The sequence below is a fragment of the Telopea speciosissima genome, chromosome 9, assembly GCF_018873765.1.
Source record: "Telopea speciosissima isolate NSW1024214 ecotype Mountain lineage chromosome 9, Tspe_v1, whole genome shotgun sequence".
Lineage (NCBI taxonomy): Eukaryota > Viridiplantae > Streptophyta > Magnoliopsida > Proteales > Proteaceae > Telopea > Telopea speciosissima.
In genome coordinates, this window is record NC_057924.1 from 43,388,301 (window position 1) to 43,405,159 (window position 16,859).

General features: G+C 37.1%; 2 protein-coding genes across 3 annotated transcripts; one reads left to right on the forward strand and one right to left on the reverse strand.

The window, feature by feature from the left end:
• Positions 1-3,993: 3,993 nt before the first annotated feature.
• Positions 3,994-4,702, forward strand: LOC122638932 (putative nuclease HARBI1). Its single transcript, XM_043831782.1, has 2 exons — positions 3,994-4,123; positions 4,239-4,702. Exons 1-2 carry the CDS (start codon positions 3,994-3,996, stop codon positions 4,700-4,702), a joined length of 594 nt encoding a protein of 197 aa, XP_043687717.1.
• Positions 4,703-6,126: 1,424 nt separating this feature from the next.
• LOC122640962 (C2 domain-containing protein At1g53590-like) lies at positions 6,127-15,431 on the reverse strand. 2 transcript variants are annotated; one of them, XM_043834261.1, is made up of 13 exons: positions 15,353-15,431; positions 15,084-15,231; positions 14,780-14,854; positions 14,457-14,600; positions 14,118-14,210; positions 13,643-13,774; positions 12,575-12,727; positions 12,438-12,479; positions 12,233-12,281; positions 7,973-8,065; positions 7,717-7,900; positions 7,483-7,606; positions 6,127-7,408 (listed from the first exon to the last, which is right to left on the reverse strand). In XM_043834261.1, the coding sequence occupies exons 2-13, from the start codon at positions 15,207-15,209 to the stop codon at positions 6,356-6,358; spliced, it is 2,268 nt and encodes a 755-aa protein (XP_043690196.1). In that variant the 5' UTR covers positions 15,210-15,231; positions 15,353-15,431; the 3' UTR covers positions 6,127-6,355. The 2 variants fall into 2 exon arrangements, with proteins under 2 accessions (XP_043690196.1, XP_043690197.1); XM_043834262.1 differs by lacking the exons at positions 14,780-14,854; positions 15,084-15,231; positions 15,353-15,431 and having other exon boundaries at positions 14,423-14,594.
• Between the last annotated feature and the right edge of the window lie 1,428 nt (positions 15,432-16,859).

Here is a 16,859-nt window from a genome sequence, read left to right on the forward strand (position 1 = left end):
TAACGTCCTATAGAATTATTGGGATCCATATCATAAAGAAAATCATCCTTATTCCATCTCATGGATAGAGGGATCCATCCCACACCCGAATGCACAACAAAAAACAATCGATTCGGGACACTTTCACATCCCATCAATACAATTAAATCAACAAGAATTAACATAGAATTGCTAACCTGATGAGCCTCAAGTGTTGCTCCTCCAATAGACAATGGTTCTTCCTCCAATGAGCACTCCAAGCAAACAGATCTGAACGTCCAATGGTGTAGCCAAGATTCTTCAAGCCAATCCTAGATGCTCTTCAGTTCTTCAAGCATGTATCTGGGTTTCCAAAACCCTAACTCTCAAATAAAGTGGAGAGCAAGAAGAAGGAGAAGAAGAGATCACAGGAACCAAAATCATCCAAGAGGGGGGGGGGGGTAGCCAAAAACGTGGAGCACTGCCCCCCTCCTGCTTTTTTTTTATTTTATAATGCTAGGGTTTCCAAAACCCTAAATGGAAAAAATCCCAGTGAGAGTCAGACTCTCTCTCTCCTTGTTGGCTTTCCTGTTTAAACTCAAAGTGCTTCTAATTGGTGAAGAAGCAGAATCTAATAGGGAATGATATAATTAATTAATTATTTTAATTTATAGATAATTACAATTAGTACCATATCCATTAATTAAATAAAGAACCAATTATTTTAGTAAATTCTAAACAACTCCCTACATTATAATAAATTATCATGTACAACCCCCCCCCCCCACTAATCAACACCATCATTATGGAATCTAGGGCATGTACACTTGTACTGTCAAATCCCATTCCATAGTACATGTCCATATAAGAGTGTTTGTGTAATTGATCGGGTCCCGCAAAACTCGATAAAACACTTTAATCAAATAACTACATATAATCTATTATCTTATATAAAATAAGTTTTGCAAAAATCATTTCCAAAATGTCACTAGATCCAGATTTCGATTCGACCATACACAGACAACTTCAATCTCGATGTTTCCCAATTGGACAGTGGTAACCATATTGGGTAACTCCTTCACTCACAAAGTGTTCGCTCATTCCCAAAACACCGACTTTGACTCACTTTAGTCTCAGTCATTGATGAACCAAAGAATGCGATCACACTTTGCAGCGACAGGGTTCCTTCAGGTAAAGGGTCTTGGTGACACATGTCTATCCCTTTCTGCATCTGGTAGTAATACATGAGGGAATCAATAAAATAGATTCTTCGCCAATACACACATCGATCATGTGAGTATTCACATGCGTACCTTGACATCACATGTCTAGGCATACCCAATGCGATGATCATATGATAAGGGTGCCTAGCCCAAACCCTAGTCGTGACTACCATTTTAAGTAATACTTACGGACACATAATGCTAAAAAATTTTATATCGCAAATATTAAACCAAAATGCATAAAAGTTGAATACAAAGTAAAACTGGATTGAACCAGACCGAACCGGGTTTGATGGACACATAAATCCAACAGAAATTATATATGGAACTCTATAAAAGCTCAATTCAAGGAGAAATTTTATCATCGTAACTGAAATAGAAGTTGAGAATCTGAAAGTTCAGGTCCATTCCTTGATCTTCAAATCACAATCAAGCACAGTAGTCCTTGAAATTATCAAAATGGAAAGAAAGAAGTACAGTATAATTATATATCTTGAAGAGAAGGTATTTATATACCTTAGAAAGAAGGATCTGTACACCAGCATATTTGTTGTCCCAAGAGAATTCTGTCATACCCCATCCAGTGCCACCCAAGGCACCAGCATTATCAGAGACATACTTGAGATGGTATTGGTCTCTTGTTGCTCTGAAGAGCCAGGTAGTACCCCATAACAATTCATCCTTCACCAGATAAGCATTTATTTAATGAGATAGTATTGGTCTCCTATTGCTCTGATGAGTTTCATATTTTTTATTGTTTGATGGCTGCAATAATGAGTTGTATTGTCTAACACTGCTATAATTTACAAGTGCTTGCTATTTAATTTCATATTGTTTGTTATATATAATGTATGTGTTATTCAGATATTATAGCTACTTCGTCAAAATCAAAAGGAAAATCGAAAGTGGGTCCTGCCTCTTGGTCCAGCAATGAGGTTGTTTTACTAGTTAGGTTCATGGTAGATAATGTAAGGGCTGGCAATAAGACTGGGGCAACCTTCAGCAAAAATGAGTGGGATGACATTCATACCCGATTAGAAGCCAGACTTGGTAGGGTGTTCGATAGGGAACAGATAAGGAACAAGTTCAACAAGATGAGGATAGAGTACGAAAGTTTCAAATCATTGCTTCAAACTACAGGGTTTGGATGAAACTCAATCACCAACACAGTTACTGTTGACAATGACAGTGTTTGGGATAAAGCTATAGCGGTAGATACTATACTAATATCTTCCTTGGTTTGATATAAACTATTATATTTGGTCTTATGTTGGTAATTGTGTAGTAAATGTCTACTAATTTATTTTATATTGTATATAGACAAATTCAGGATGGAAAAAGTTTAGGCATCAAGGCTTGTCACATTGGCCTGAACTCCAAATTATATTTGGAGATTCTTATATCCATGGAGATGGTGGAGTAGATAGCATGCAAGACTGGGTGACAACCAGGATTGAAGATCTAGTGGTTGATGAGGAAATAGCTACACTAACCAACACCACTCCAATAGGTCTAGATATCATACAAGTCAATGAGGTTGAGGAAGAGATACAGACTATAATCCATAAACAAGATAGAACTCCAACAGCTAAACGGAAGCGAAGTATGTCCAACAGTGTCACAACTGCTTTGGGATATGTTAGGAAGTTGTGTCAGATAAAGATAGAGAGGGCAACTGCAAGTACTGAGGCTAGTTCTGAAGTTTCAGGCTTTGGCACATCAGTGACTCCTATGGCTTTTGTCGACACTAGTGTTTTAGCATGTGCACATGTCCTTGACGAAATACCTGATATAAGTAAGGACATATATCTGAAGGGCTTAAAACAAATTAGAGAGTCAATTGTGTGGAGGGAGTCATTCATGGGTTGTAGGTCTGACAGGAGGATGTGGCTGTTGGAGGAGTTAGAATAGCGTGTTGTTATCCTATGAACTTGAATTTAGTTATGTTGTGTGTTTCATTTGGGTGGTATGATGATACAATCTTTTATTTTATTTGTTTCTGTTTGGTTGTTTGGAACAATTTGTTGCTTATGCGGATATATGTTGAATAATATGTATTTGTGTTTTAGATTTATTTTGGATTATAGTTAAAGTTTATGTATTGTTGTGAATATGTAGCAGTCATGGCAACAATACACCAGTTCAGTAATGAATCTTCAAGTGATGATGGTGACATGATTATGATAGCTGCAACTTTAGTTGCTGCACAATCTCTATACACAAGAGAACCTTGTAGGGATGGTAGACATCCAGGATCAATAATGATCCATGAGGTTTTGAGTGGTCATGGAAACCGTTGCTTTCAAATGTTCTGCATGAAAAGACATGTCTTCCAAAACCTATGTACACTGATGGTATCTAGAAAATGATTGAAAGACACTCGATATTTAAGGGTGGATGAGCAAATAACCATGTTTATGATGATAGTGGGAAAGGGTTTTTCTAATCGGGTTATTCAAGAGGACTTTCAACATTCTGGGGAGACTATTAGCCGTACATTCAAGAGGGTGTTAATGGCTATGAAAAAATTGGCAAAAGAAAGGATCAGACCACCAAATATCGAGCAAATTAAATTAGATATGCAAATAAAATCGAAATTCTATCCTTTCTTTAAGGTAATATGCAATCAATATAAATATGAAAATTCATTTATTTTAATTTTTCTTGTTTTTAGTATGACAAGTTTATTTTATGAAATTTGTGATTTTAGGATTGTATTGAAGCAGTCAATGGTAGTCATATTAGTGTCATAGTGCCTAAGGAAGACGCTAGTCGTTATAGAAACTGAAAGGGCATTAACACACAAAACGTGATGTGTATATGTTCTTTTGATATACGATTTACATATGTTTATGCGGGTTGGAAGGACAGCGCTAATGATTGTCATATATTTGAACATGCAAGGAGAGATCCCGCATTAAAGTTTTCACACCCACCTGAAGGTAAAACCCATTTAATCTTACTGATATATTAAATCATTTTCTATGAAGTACTTAATTTGTTAACTTAGGTTTTCCTTACAATGGTTTGTATGTGTAAGAAAATATCATGTTGTAGACTCTGGGTATGCAAGTCAAGTTGGGTACTTGATCCCATTTCGAGGTGAGAGGTACCATATTCCAGACTACCAGGGAGCAGGGAGAAACCCAAAGACTGCTAAAGAGTTTTTCAACTACAGACATTCTTCATTTAGGAATGTAATTGAGCGTACATTTGGGGTTTTGAAAAATAGATTTAAAATATTAAGACATATGTCAAGTTTTGATATCAGATTCCAACCATATATTGTGATTGCCTGTTGTGGATTGCATAATTATATTCGTGACAAACAAACGGCGGATAAAGCATCTGCTGAATTAAGTGATGACGACAAAGTAGTCATAGATGAACTAAATTCTGTACACGAGCCCTATGAAACATCTATGTCTACTCTGAATCAGAGAGACAGTGCAAGAATGATGAATGACTTGCGAAAAAATATTGCAAATGAATTGGCTAGTAGTAGGATGGCAGAAATCTGACTTATATGAGTTTGTATATGTTTGACCAAACTATAGATAGCTTATGTAACTTATGTTGGATTTGTTATGACAAACAACGTTTTAGTTTGATGGATGGTTATTTTAATCCTTCTTATTCATAATTTGTTATGTCTGTTAAATCTAACTGTCATATAAACTGGGTATATATTCAATGTGCAGATGTCTACTAATATGAATTTAAATTCTGTTGCAAAATGCGAGAAATGTGGAAGAGAATGCATGATATGAACATCTAGGTCCGAGAAGTCTAGAGGCAGGGATTATTTCAGATGTCCTAGTGGGTGTTCTTTTTTTCTTTGGGTTAATCAACTGAAGTGGTGTGCATGTACACAAGGACAATATAAAGTTAGGATAGCGAAAACAGAAATAAACTGTAGTCGCTCATTTTGTTGCTGTCCTAAATCGACTGGAGTACGATCAGCTATACAATCATTTTATTTAATTTATTTTACATATTTTTTCCATGATTTATATATTATTGTTCATACCTGTAACTTACATGAATTTACAGAGTGACAATCGCGGCTGTGAATTTTTCCAATAGATAAAAGAAGGCACGACCTCATCTTCTAGCCAACAGACTAATGTATCAATGGTTTGTCCCTCAGGCTCAACAGCTGTATCCGCTCCGCCTTCATCAGAATTTTTGAAAGATTATTGCAAGACTACAATTACATCCTCGAAGAATCATGCGAAAATGTTCAAAAACATCCTTGAAGGTCTTACCAAGTTAGACTTGAAGAAAGAAGAAGATTAAATCTAGTTTTAAGTTGTTAAAGTTGTAATTTCATGACTTAACTAATTATAAGTTCACATATTTTAATTTATGTTAAGTTTGGTAATTTATTAGATATTTTAATTTATGTTAAATATAAAAATTTATGAGATATTTTTAATTTATGTTTGTATGTTTGTTATGTAAGAGAGACATGTATTTTTTGGTAAGGATGACATTATTATAATTAATATCAAATAAGGAAGAACAGATTATACCAAACATCATTTTTGTTCTGAACGGCATTCTTGAGACCGTTACCAAACGGTCATTTTCGGTCTCAGATAGTCGTTCCAGACCAGAAACACCAAAGAATGTTTCTAGTCAAGAACGAGCGTTCTTTGTTCAGACCGTTACCACACGCAACCTAAGTGTTTCATTCAAAGAATGACTACTGATGGTGTGTTCCTGACTTTTCTTTAATGCAAGTTGGTGAAGATACATTTCATATACAATCCAGTATTAGAGATTACTTGTAAGAACAAAAATCAGTTCACGTTTGAGGACAAATAATGTTTATATCATCACATGAGACACTTCACTTTTAAAAAGAAAAAAAAAAAATTCTTACAGAAGAGGCTGTCAATTTGCCTGGAAAAAAGATTCTGCGATTCTATTTTACACATGATTCTCACAAGAAGGCAAACTTGATCATTCCTACAAGTCCCAAAGTATCCACCCATGTATGTACAAGATCCACCACTCCATCAGGCAAGCGGATATGGAAAACTGAAATGGGAGATTAGTATACACATCCATAATGAAAGAAAATTGGAGATTACTATGGATTCACCAAGCATATTCTATAATTTCTCTGCTTCCAAGTTAGCTTCAGAGGGTTTCAGGCCCAAGGATTCCTATAATCTTCCACCATGCAAATCAGAGCATTTTGTCTCGTCAACATTTGTCTTTTTTATATCATTGAGAGAAACCTCCATGATAGGAAAAGAGTTTGTTGGGGAGTCGCCATGGCCCGCCTGAGCATTTTGATCCTTCAAATCCAGGAATTCTGTGTCATGTTCCAATGTGAAGGTTGAATCAATTGGGATCCCATCAAATCTAGGTGTGTGACTGAAATCCCTTGTAGAGGTATTAGATACCTCATCAGAGGAGTCAGATACCTGATTAGTGTGTCTCTCAGTCAACAGTGAGCCTGATTCCCTTTTAGATCCTGAAACTGATTCTGGATCCCCTTTAGATTTGTTCGATAGTCTCCTTGAGAGTGCATCCTTTAGGCCATGAGCAGACTTTCCAGCATGCTTGAGAATGCTATTTGCCATGCCTTTCATGTTTCCCTTCCCTGGGGTTTCAGGGCCACTTCCATCAGGACTTAAGCTCTCCTTTTCTGCACTTGGATCTTCAACAGTAACTGGAATTGGAACTTCATCATCCACAACAAGTTTCACACCGGTACCCTTCTTTACTGCTGGAAGGTTGACATGTGGTGGGTGAACAACTTCTTCACCTGTGTTGATAAGCTCCTCCTTTCTAGGACTCTTGTGAAACAACATACCGAGCTTCTGTAGGCCCTTTTGAACTGTCTTCAGCGGTTTTGGTCTACTTCCTGCTCGGTTTTCATCACTGCTGCTACTATAATCCTTGCAGGACTGTGTTGCTGCTGAAATGGCACTGCCTATGGAACAATTATCCTCACATTGTATTTGGGTCTCAGAGTGCCTACTCCCTTTTCTAGGTTCCCAAGTTTGTGACACATCACTCCCTGGGTGACAAATCCATACTCCAGGCTGTTGTTGCCCTTCAATATTGATGGGATCAAATTTATCTGCAAATTTTTGAGACTTTTCAGATGATCTATTTGAGTCAAAACCTCTCTGAGTAGTTTCAGTTTCAACAAAGCTTTTATGTCCGTCCTTCTTTGATGGTTCCTCGGCACATGTATAGTCTTCTCCCTATAGAAATTTACTTGAATTCAGGTAAAACTCCAAGCTAATATCTTCATTTCAGGTAGAAGACAAAATATTACCTTTCCATTGATATCAACCACAGTGATGGCTAGATGCAACCTCCCCATTTTAATGTTCTTCAGAGGCAGCCACATGTCATGCCTTTGCCCATCCCTTAGGTCGTCGATGTTTACAGAACAGTCTCTGTTGACGGTAGGAACTTTAAGTACACTTGCTTTAGAGAAGAGAATTTTTCACTAAGAAACCAGTAAATAATTAATGAAGGGGTTTGAGATCGGGGTTGAGATGCAAACCCGAGGGTATCATCAACGAAGTGGTCCTTGTCACGAACTTGAAGATTTAGTAAATATGGAGACTCCCATATATGTATGTAGATTTTGAATTCCTCTTGCCATATTGGATTAAGAGTTTTCTTCTGAGTCTTCGTTCGAAATCTGTAAGGGCCAAGCTGTCCCTTTACATAAGGATCAGCCAATCCTACAAAAAAAATTCAGTCAAAACACACCAGAATATAAGGTTAGTGTAATAACTCATTGAAACTTGACTAACCATTTGGATCTGATGGCTTCATGTCAGCTCCTTCCACAATTTCAACTCTAGCATAAGAAATGGCATCTTTCTCATCCACTGAGAACCACCTTTCTGAAAATTTTTAAGGCAACAGATGATGATTTATTGGCTCCTTTATTGAGTACAACAAGCAAACAACAAAAGATTACATAAAAAAACTTGATCATAACATTACTTTAAAGTAAGTGACAGATAGAAACATATTCTCACTCATATATATTATGGGTTAGTTGATTGTTAGAAACTTATACAAGCTTTTCTTTTTAACAGAAAATAACATTACCTAAACTTAGACTAAAAAAATCTTGGCAAATTTACATTGTCCATAAAACTGATGCTGTCAATAGTGTGATACGATATCTGGAGAGGTTTTCCTGGATGGCCCTACTAGAAGGGCCTTCTTGGACAGCCAATAATCTTCCATGTGGCAGGTTTGATGAAAATTTGTAAACAGATAGACCCCAAGGTCACCTTCTCACATGTCTTCAACCCAAATAAAGTTTTCTGAGTTATGGGATAGAACTTTAAGAATCCAGTTAAGAAAAATGAAACTTCCAAAAAATGATTGAAAATAAATGGTGGGCAATTGAAAATACAAAGAAAAATATCCAAACATGTATAATTGAATTTGAGAGCTTTGGAACATGGCCAATACAGCCCATCCCCTAGATCAAGCTATCAAGTATTGGTATCGGTGTGGCAAAGTGAGTAGTCGAAGTGCTCCCCAGACGTCTTCGGAGCTGCCCATGCCTTCATTGAAGGGGTTGATCACCCCCGATACACCATTCGTCCCCGTATTATCATCTTCTACAACCCTCGGAGTCAGATCGCAAACAAAGGCCGAAACTATTGATCGACTGCCCAAAACCAAGAGAACGGAGAGAAGGTTTAGTTTACCACTGGAACTGAAACCGATACTTGTCTCAAAAATCTCTGACCTCCTCAATCTAAAAATAGGAAAAGTATTGCTTCCAAAACTTACACGACTAGCCGAAAGAAGGATCTGAAAGACCTATCCAAAATAGAATTGAGAGAGATTGAGAGAGATCAGGAATTCTCACTATTTCTTAGATTCATGGACCAAATTTTGATTCAATGGGATCTTTCACTCACATTTTTTCCACCAAGAACGTTTTATGAAACTCTTTGACCCCCTCGAATTTGGAGTATCCTAATTTCACGCGATTGACAGAGTTCAACAAGCAATCGATATTTCACGATCAAAATAAGTGGTGGCGAGTTGCCTTGTTGCCTAGGCGTCATCTAGGCGGTCAAGTCATGTTATATAAAGAAGCTTTTTGTGTAAAACACTAAAATTATGTCCAATTAGTTTTAATTTTACAGCAGGATGTGTAAAATAATTTATTCTTTCCTTTTTACTTATCAATATGAGAGGGGCTTCTAATTTTCCTCTTCTTTTGCTTCTTGATGGTGGTGGACGGTGGTAGCAGTGGCTGCCACTACCACCTGCAGCCACTGCTTCTTCTTGCCATTTTCCTTCTTATTTTTTCCTTATCTCTCTGGTTTTTCTCCTCATTCCCCTTCTTTTCTTTTTGATTCCCTCTATTCCTCCCCTTTTCCTTTCTTTCCCCCTTATTTTATGTCTGAGAGCCTTGAACAATATGGCAACCAATTGCCTAGGCATTCAAGAACTGCCTTATTGCCTAGATGCCACTTTGACAACTATAGGAGAGATGCTAATAGACGTAAGATATGCTTCAGAAATGCTTAGGATTAAAAAGAAATGTAATTAAGCATAATATATTATAAATAAGCAATATCTAAAGATATAGCAGTACTACGAGTTAAGTGCATGCAATTAATGGTGGAGCTTTCTTACTTTTCTAATACCACTTGTACATATTTTTCCACCTATTTTTTCAAAGAGAATGTTACATCCAATCTTCCTAATTAACATATAACCTTTGTCACAACATATTAATGTATTTTTCACAATAAAAAATATTTTTTTTTCTAAAATAGTTCTCATTTTTTGGTTTTGGGGAAAAATCACTAATTAAATGCAAAAAACCATTAAATTAACTGAGTTTTTCGCTCTTCTTATGATCCCTAACAAAAAACAACACCAAAAATCATGATTTGTGCAAAAAAAAAATTGGCACTTCAGAGGAATAATTCTCAACTAGCCCAAATCCACATTGATCCAATTTCTTGCAATTAGATGTAAGATTATTCAGTTTGATCACTCCTACAGGGTCGTTGTAGACTTGTAATCAATTCCCCAAGCTCAGACTGACAAAACACTGACTCGGAATAACCTATCCCTCTCTTGGTAAGTGTCTGATGCACCCCTTTTTTCCGGGGTCTTCTGGTTCAGGTCGAGTGTCTAGACATGTCATGGTCAAGATGGGTAGAAACACCCAACATATTTTTCTTTCCATTACCAAATCAGATTAGGAGGGGTCTCATATCAAATTGCAAGCCTACAAAAAAGTCCTTTGTCCTACCCTTGTCCTTTCAGAACCTTCAACTTGCACCTTTTAATTCCCACTATTGCAATTGTCAGTCTTTATAGCACATGACCAAACCATCAGTCCTTGTATCTTTCCTCAGGACACAACCACAGTCCTTCGTCATATCCTTGTCCTTTACAGCCTACAACTTACACCTTATAATTGCTAACAATTACAACTATTAGTCTTCATTTTACATCTTCAAACAATCATATCCAATTTTCCTCAGGCCTCAACTAATGACCTATCGGTGGCAATAGTTGTCAAGGCGTTGCCTAGGCGCCGCCTAGGCATCCAGGCGCCTTGATCGACTTGGGCGCCTTGGACGGCTTGGTCGCCTAATTAGTGTCACTCTGATTTTGGACTCGCTCCAATGCCTAGGGTCGCCTAGACGCCGTAACAACTATGGCTACCCCATAATTCCCATAAATGGAATCATTCCTAATTATATAATTTATAGTCTAAGCTATTCAACCATCTGACATCCTAATCTCAGCTAAACAGCCTAAACTCACCTATGTATGTTTTGTTTCCTCAGTTCCCAGTATTCTGCTCCATAAAGCATGTTGGTCTTATAATACCATCTTATGAGATTTCCGCTGGAATTTGAATGCTAAATCAACCAGATAGTACTCCAGAATAATGTTTCCACTTTCATTAACCACAGTCTAATTCAGTGTACATTCTCTATAATTCCTCCCTCTTTACAAAATGAGTGGTCCAAGATAAACAAAATGAATATTTAGGGACATATCTTTACCACTGATCATTATTATTCTCTCTTTCTACCCCCAATACTTCTATTAAAATCTGTATATTTTCTTAGACTGGCTCATCTTACAATCTTCTGATTCTAAAGCTTCCCTCCATTTGGATCCAACTTGGATACCGACCCTACTTGTTCTCACATTCTCAGTCATTATAACCAAGTCATCAAAAAAAGAAATACATAAGGTTAATAACTTCAGGCTATTCTTCTATGCTAACCACCTTCTTCCAGTGTGGTTCTTGACTCAACACAACGGAACTCAACTAAACCTTTACCCAACTAAATGGGGTCAGCTAAAAAAAATCATGTTTCGCCTTTCAACTGTGTGTAGAGCCATTTGTTTTCCCGGTTGGTACATGACAAATCAAAGAAAGTTTAAGTGGAGAAGCCTACTCCTCCTTTCAGCATATTCTTGAGAAAACCTTACTCATCATTTTCATTCATTCTTCCTTTCCTTTTTTTTCCCCACTCCCTTAACTACTCAACCAATGTTTCTTCAACCCATACAGACAACTCCTTGCCATCCTCATTAGTTAATCAAAGCTTTCTCTGTCCTCACTTTACCACTTACAAAGGACAAAGCCTTTCTGGTTCAGGAAATGTTTGATTTTATGAAATTAACCCTTTATTACGGCATAATTTTACACAGTAGAAGTAAATCTGTTTGTTTTAGAATCCTGAAATATTTTCACAAAAGAAACGGAAACGGAAATGATACTTCCCAGTAAAGAAGTTAAAATGCAGAGTACTCTGGTGTCTGGCTAAGTTCCAAAATTAGCAGAGTTGTATGGAGAAATGAATAATTACATGACTATAGATAGGTTATGAAATTCTTGGGAAAACTAACAAACTCTATGAGACAGCTAACTAATCAAACTATTATCCTCTGTATTGATTCATAAATCATAAATATAGCTTCATCTTCTTTCACCAAAATAATACTAGACTTCCAGCTGTTAAGCTCTAAATCTGATTGATAACTTTCATCACAGTTACCTGTTGGTGCTGAAGCCAATTTTTCCACATCAACAACCAGCATATTGGGCTGAAATGTAACAAATTTTTTCATAAGAGCTAATAATTAAAAATGGATGTTTGTTTTTGGAAATTACTAATCCATACAAAAGCAGCTAAATCAGGGGGGTGGGAGGAAAGAAGCTGACAGAAGTTGCAATTTACCAGCAGCTAAGGCAGAACTAACCTCAACAAGTGTCTGTTCAAAAGCAACAGCAAGAAGCTTATCCTGACCAAAAGAAACATTAAGAAAATGGTAAAATTCCTCAGAAATGAAATAAAAAAGTTAGTCATTTGTGCATGAAACATGGCATAAATGCTTACGAGCCACCCTGCTATCCCTGGAAGTTCTGTGACATCAAGTCCATGATTGAAGATGGGTTTTACCGTCATCTGGAAATAAGGTGGCTCAACAAAGCAGACCCGCAAACGTCCAAGAAAAGGCCACTCACGAAGGAACTTCACACCAACTAAGACCTAGAAAAGAGAGAACAACTTCTATGATACTGATGAGAGAAGCAAAAAAGACTGAAAGAAGATTCATTCAAATCGCATCTTAATATCCGTTTAAAAGGAAATTAATTATTAACAGAGGATCCGCATCTAAAGCCCAACTCCATGCATAACATATTAATTCATATCATCAGAGAACCCCCCCCCCCCTAACCGAAAAAAAAAAAGGAGAGTAACTACTTCCAGAATGACGAAGTAAACTAAGGCTGTGTTTGGTATGCATTCTTGGAATGCATTATAGGTCGATTTTGCATTGAAGGACGATAAAAACAACTATTTTTATCATCTGAGAATGCGAAAATCGACCTAAAATGCATTCCAAGAATGCATACTTGCAGAGGACTTCAAAGTTAAGAAGCTTTGAAGGTGCCAGCTGTCTCAGATAGTAAAGACCATGGCTTGTTGCTGCCAGGTCCTGGGATTGAATCTTGCCCTCCCCTGGGGGTGGGGGGGGGGGGTGAAAGATGTAAGCACCCACGAAAAAAAAAGTGGTGGGGGAAGAAGAAGAAAGAAAGAAAGTTAAAGAAGCTTCCTGTTTACATTCCACCGTAAGTTCTGAAACTTATCAAATGCCTAAGTAGGAATCTTACACTATTATCCTTTATTTGTTCTTTTCTTCTTTTTGCCCCCTCATGGGGTGTTTATTTACACCACTTTGATATTTGTTATCTGAGATATTTTTTCATAGAAGTTTTGAATAAAACATTTCTCATTAACCTAAAGAAGTTCAGATGAAAGTTTTTTTTTTTTTTGTTAATTCACATTATTACGCAAATTCTCATCAATGGCCAGTACGATAATCCTTTCAATATTAAAGCTTGAACGTCCAATTAAAGTCACTTCAAAAGTAAAATGTCCATTAAAAACCATATATCTTACCTTCCCTTCAACATGCATGCCCGTCACATGCAACTTAGCCCTAATGCCAAATCCTAGCCTTTTCCTCAGCTTCACAGCAATTATCGCACTCATATCATTCCCAGAGAGAAAGTTCATACCCAACTCCAGAACCTGCATTCAGTTAATTGTAAATTTACTATTGCAAGAAATACGAACAAATTATCCAATCTCCTCATCCCCCCCCCCCCCCCCCCCCCCCCAACAAAAAAAACGGAGAAAGATCGCTACAACGCTGGAGTGCAATTTCCCACCAATGAGGGAAACTGCACACGAATCGTCAAGTAGGGGGAGGGGTTTAATTTGGAGAGAGTGTGTGGGGTCCATAGGTGGGATGTGAGAGGGAGTGCGCAAGAATCTGCACACTGGCATTGTCGCAATCTTTTTCCCATAAATAGATGAATAAATAAACAGAGAAACATATATCGGATTGAATGACAGGGTCAATGACTTATACCAAATGATCATCATCACATTGGCGAAGAACCTTAATATCTGTGAACCTAGGTGGGTTCCTTCCCAAGTAAAGGTGCTGAACCATTGCTTCCCTCTGCTCATATCAAAGACAGTAAAAGAAATTAATTTCTCGACAGAGAGTGAAAAAATCAATCAAATTTTACAGTAACTTCATAAAACATATGATTAAAACAAACACACAGCTAAGTGCCACAGCAGAAAAAGATCTGAATATAATTGTATGCTCTTTATACTAAATATTATTGGTAACGGTATTAGAATCAAATCACTGCAGCAAGAAAGTACATCTTAGGATGACTCTCAGAAGGTGAATTCATACAGCAGTCCACGGTTTGTACTTCTCCAAGAACCAAGGTATGATAGGAAGAAGAAGTTTCTGTGATGCAATCTGCTCCATGCATATAGGCCAGATTTTCTCGATTGCATGATTCAACCATCGCACTGTTTCTGAATCAGAAAGTACCTGAAAGAAGACCAAGAACAGCATAATCAGGCAATATATGCTGCCACAACATTAAAATTCCTTACCTGTTTATGAATTGGCACTGGAAAGCTGGATGCACAAACTTCACTGTTTCGAAATGGAAAGACTAATTTTTTGGAGATAAATAACCACCACCATACTTGAAAGATGAAAATTACCCTTTTCTGATTTGCTTGTTTCCATTCCTCGAATCGTAATCTTCTCCGCAACCTCATAGTATACCGCTCATGAACCTTAAAGAAGAGAAACAAAAGCTCAGATTGGGGAAAGGAAACTACAATCAGTTCTCATGACAGTAGCTTAATTCGATTCAGTTCACATTTTCGATTTCCCTAACATGCATGTAAAAATACTAATCTTTCTAACTCTTGTCTCTGCTTTCTTAAAGAATCACCACTGAAAGAAGAACCCAAGTAGTAGAACCGAAACTTTCAAAAATAAAAGGGACAATATAGCAAATACCTGATAGAGATAGATCAAGCATATGAAGTAAACGACAGGGTGAATCAAACTGAACGAAGTCAAGATCCAAATCAAAACAAGCACAATTGCAACATGATGTAAAATCGAGATCTCCATTATATCCATCTCCTCTGCTGAAACCCAAACCCTGTGATTATATTCAAACTCAAATAAACAACTGCCCCTTCGACAAGTTTAACCGAGTAGAATCAGAAACAAATCTCATATCCATCAAAAAAAGATAGTTTCTCAATCAATCCTGCATATACCTATAGATTCCTCCTTAAGTTCGCTTTCACCTGAATCCGAAACCGATATTTCAAAACTTCGAGGTTAAAGTTCGCAGAAAGATTAAAGGAATATCCCAAAAAGAAATCCAAGAGATACAGAACAAGGCTTCCATGATAGACCAGTCACCACTTAATCTTCTCTTTGCTTCAAATCAAACAGTATTTTCCATCAACAATCCCAAAATGAAGAAGACGAACCCATGAAAAAATATCGAAACAGAACTGAAACGCCGAAGCTTTTCTGATTCATCAATTGAAGGAAACGCAAAAAAAAAAAAAAAAAAAAAAGGTCAGAGACAGTCACATGTGTCTGCAACTATTCGAATTAAACAATTCAATTATTTATTATTGTTTATTTTATTTTATTTTTGGTTGAAATTTATTATTGTTTATTAGAAACACACCACGAATAAAACTGCAACCACTGATGAGTAACGGTTAAGGCTCTAAACTTCTCTGGAAGTTGAAGACGACAACGAAAACCAGAACAGAGCGAGTTAATACAGACCTGTGCAATGTTACGAACAGATTCTATGTTCAAATCTCGACGGTTCGTTTTGACCAACGGATCGATCCCACTGACGGTTTGACTTTAGAATCTACGTGTAGGAGCGGGACAAAAGAGTAACCCTTAGATGTGTACGCGGCGAGATTTGACCTGATCCAGATGACATTATTTAGGATAATTTAGTCCTTAGATCTGGACCGTTGGATGGTTATATGGTGATAGCGACGAGAGTCTGTAGTGGGATTAGTTGTTGGCATAGCTGCAGGGGATTAGCATTTCGTAGGTGAAGAAGTCGCACGCGCATGGCGCACCTCCTCTGTGACCGATTCCTCATCAGAGGGGAAGTCGACGAAGTTAGAAGTACGACTCCTGGGTCTTTCTTCATTTGACAACTTCATCTATTTCTCGTCAAATGCGCGTTTTTCATATGCAGACATGCCCAAGAATCATGGTTCATAATATAGGATCGGATCGGCCTATATCAGTTGGTTTGGATCGATATAGGTTAAGACCGATCTGTAGCGGTTTTATTGGATCGTTTCCTAGATCAGACAACCCGGTTAGATCGACCATCCGATCCTATACTTGCCATTTTTTGGGGATTTTGACCTTGTTTTTTTGAATTTTTACCCGACGGTATGGATTGTTAATAATTTAGATTTTGGTCATTTTTTACTGATCCAAGCTAAGTTTGACTGATCCAGATCAACATCGATCATGACCGATCCCGAATCCAATATTTGGATGTTGAACCTTGCCAAGAATTGAAAAAAAACCAAAAGATATTTTTTATTTAAAAAAAATTTCTGTGATACAAAAAACATTTTCATAGAACTATACAAGCTCTTGTTGAAGGTTTTTATATAAAATAAAATTGAGGAAATAATTTTTTGTTTGGGAGTGTGGCCTACTATAGCACTCCCATGTGTCTATCTATCTCCTCCTCATAACAAAGGGATAGAGGTGCCTTTTCAAATG

Bases quoted from the DNA above. Each gene is read 5' to 3' on its own strand.
- LOC122640962 (XM_043834261.1), bottom strand. From the start codon at position 15,209: ATGGATATAATGGAGATCTCGATTTTACATCATGTTGCAATTGTGCTT. The intron at 12,282-12,437 runs GTTAGTTCTGCC...GTTACATTTCAG, and splicing joins TTGAACAGACACTTGTTGAG to CCCAATATGCTGGTTGTTGA. The intron at 7,409-7,482 runs GTAATATTTTGT...AAATTTCTATAG, and splicing joins TGGTTGATATCAATGGAAAG to GGAGAAGACTATACATGTGC.
- LOC122638932 (XM_043831782.1), top strand. From the start codon at position 3,994: ATGTGTATATGTTCTTTTGATATACGATTTACATATGTTTATGCGGGT. The intron at 4,124-4,238 runs GTAAAACCCATT...ATCATGTTGTAG, and splicing joins GTTTTCACACCCACCTGAAG to ACTCTGGGTATGCAAGTCAA.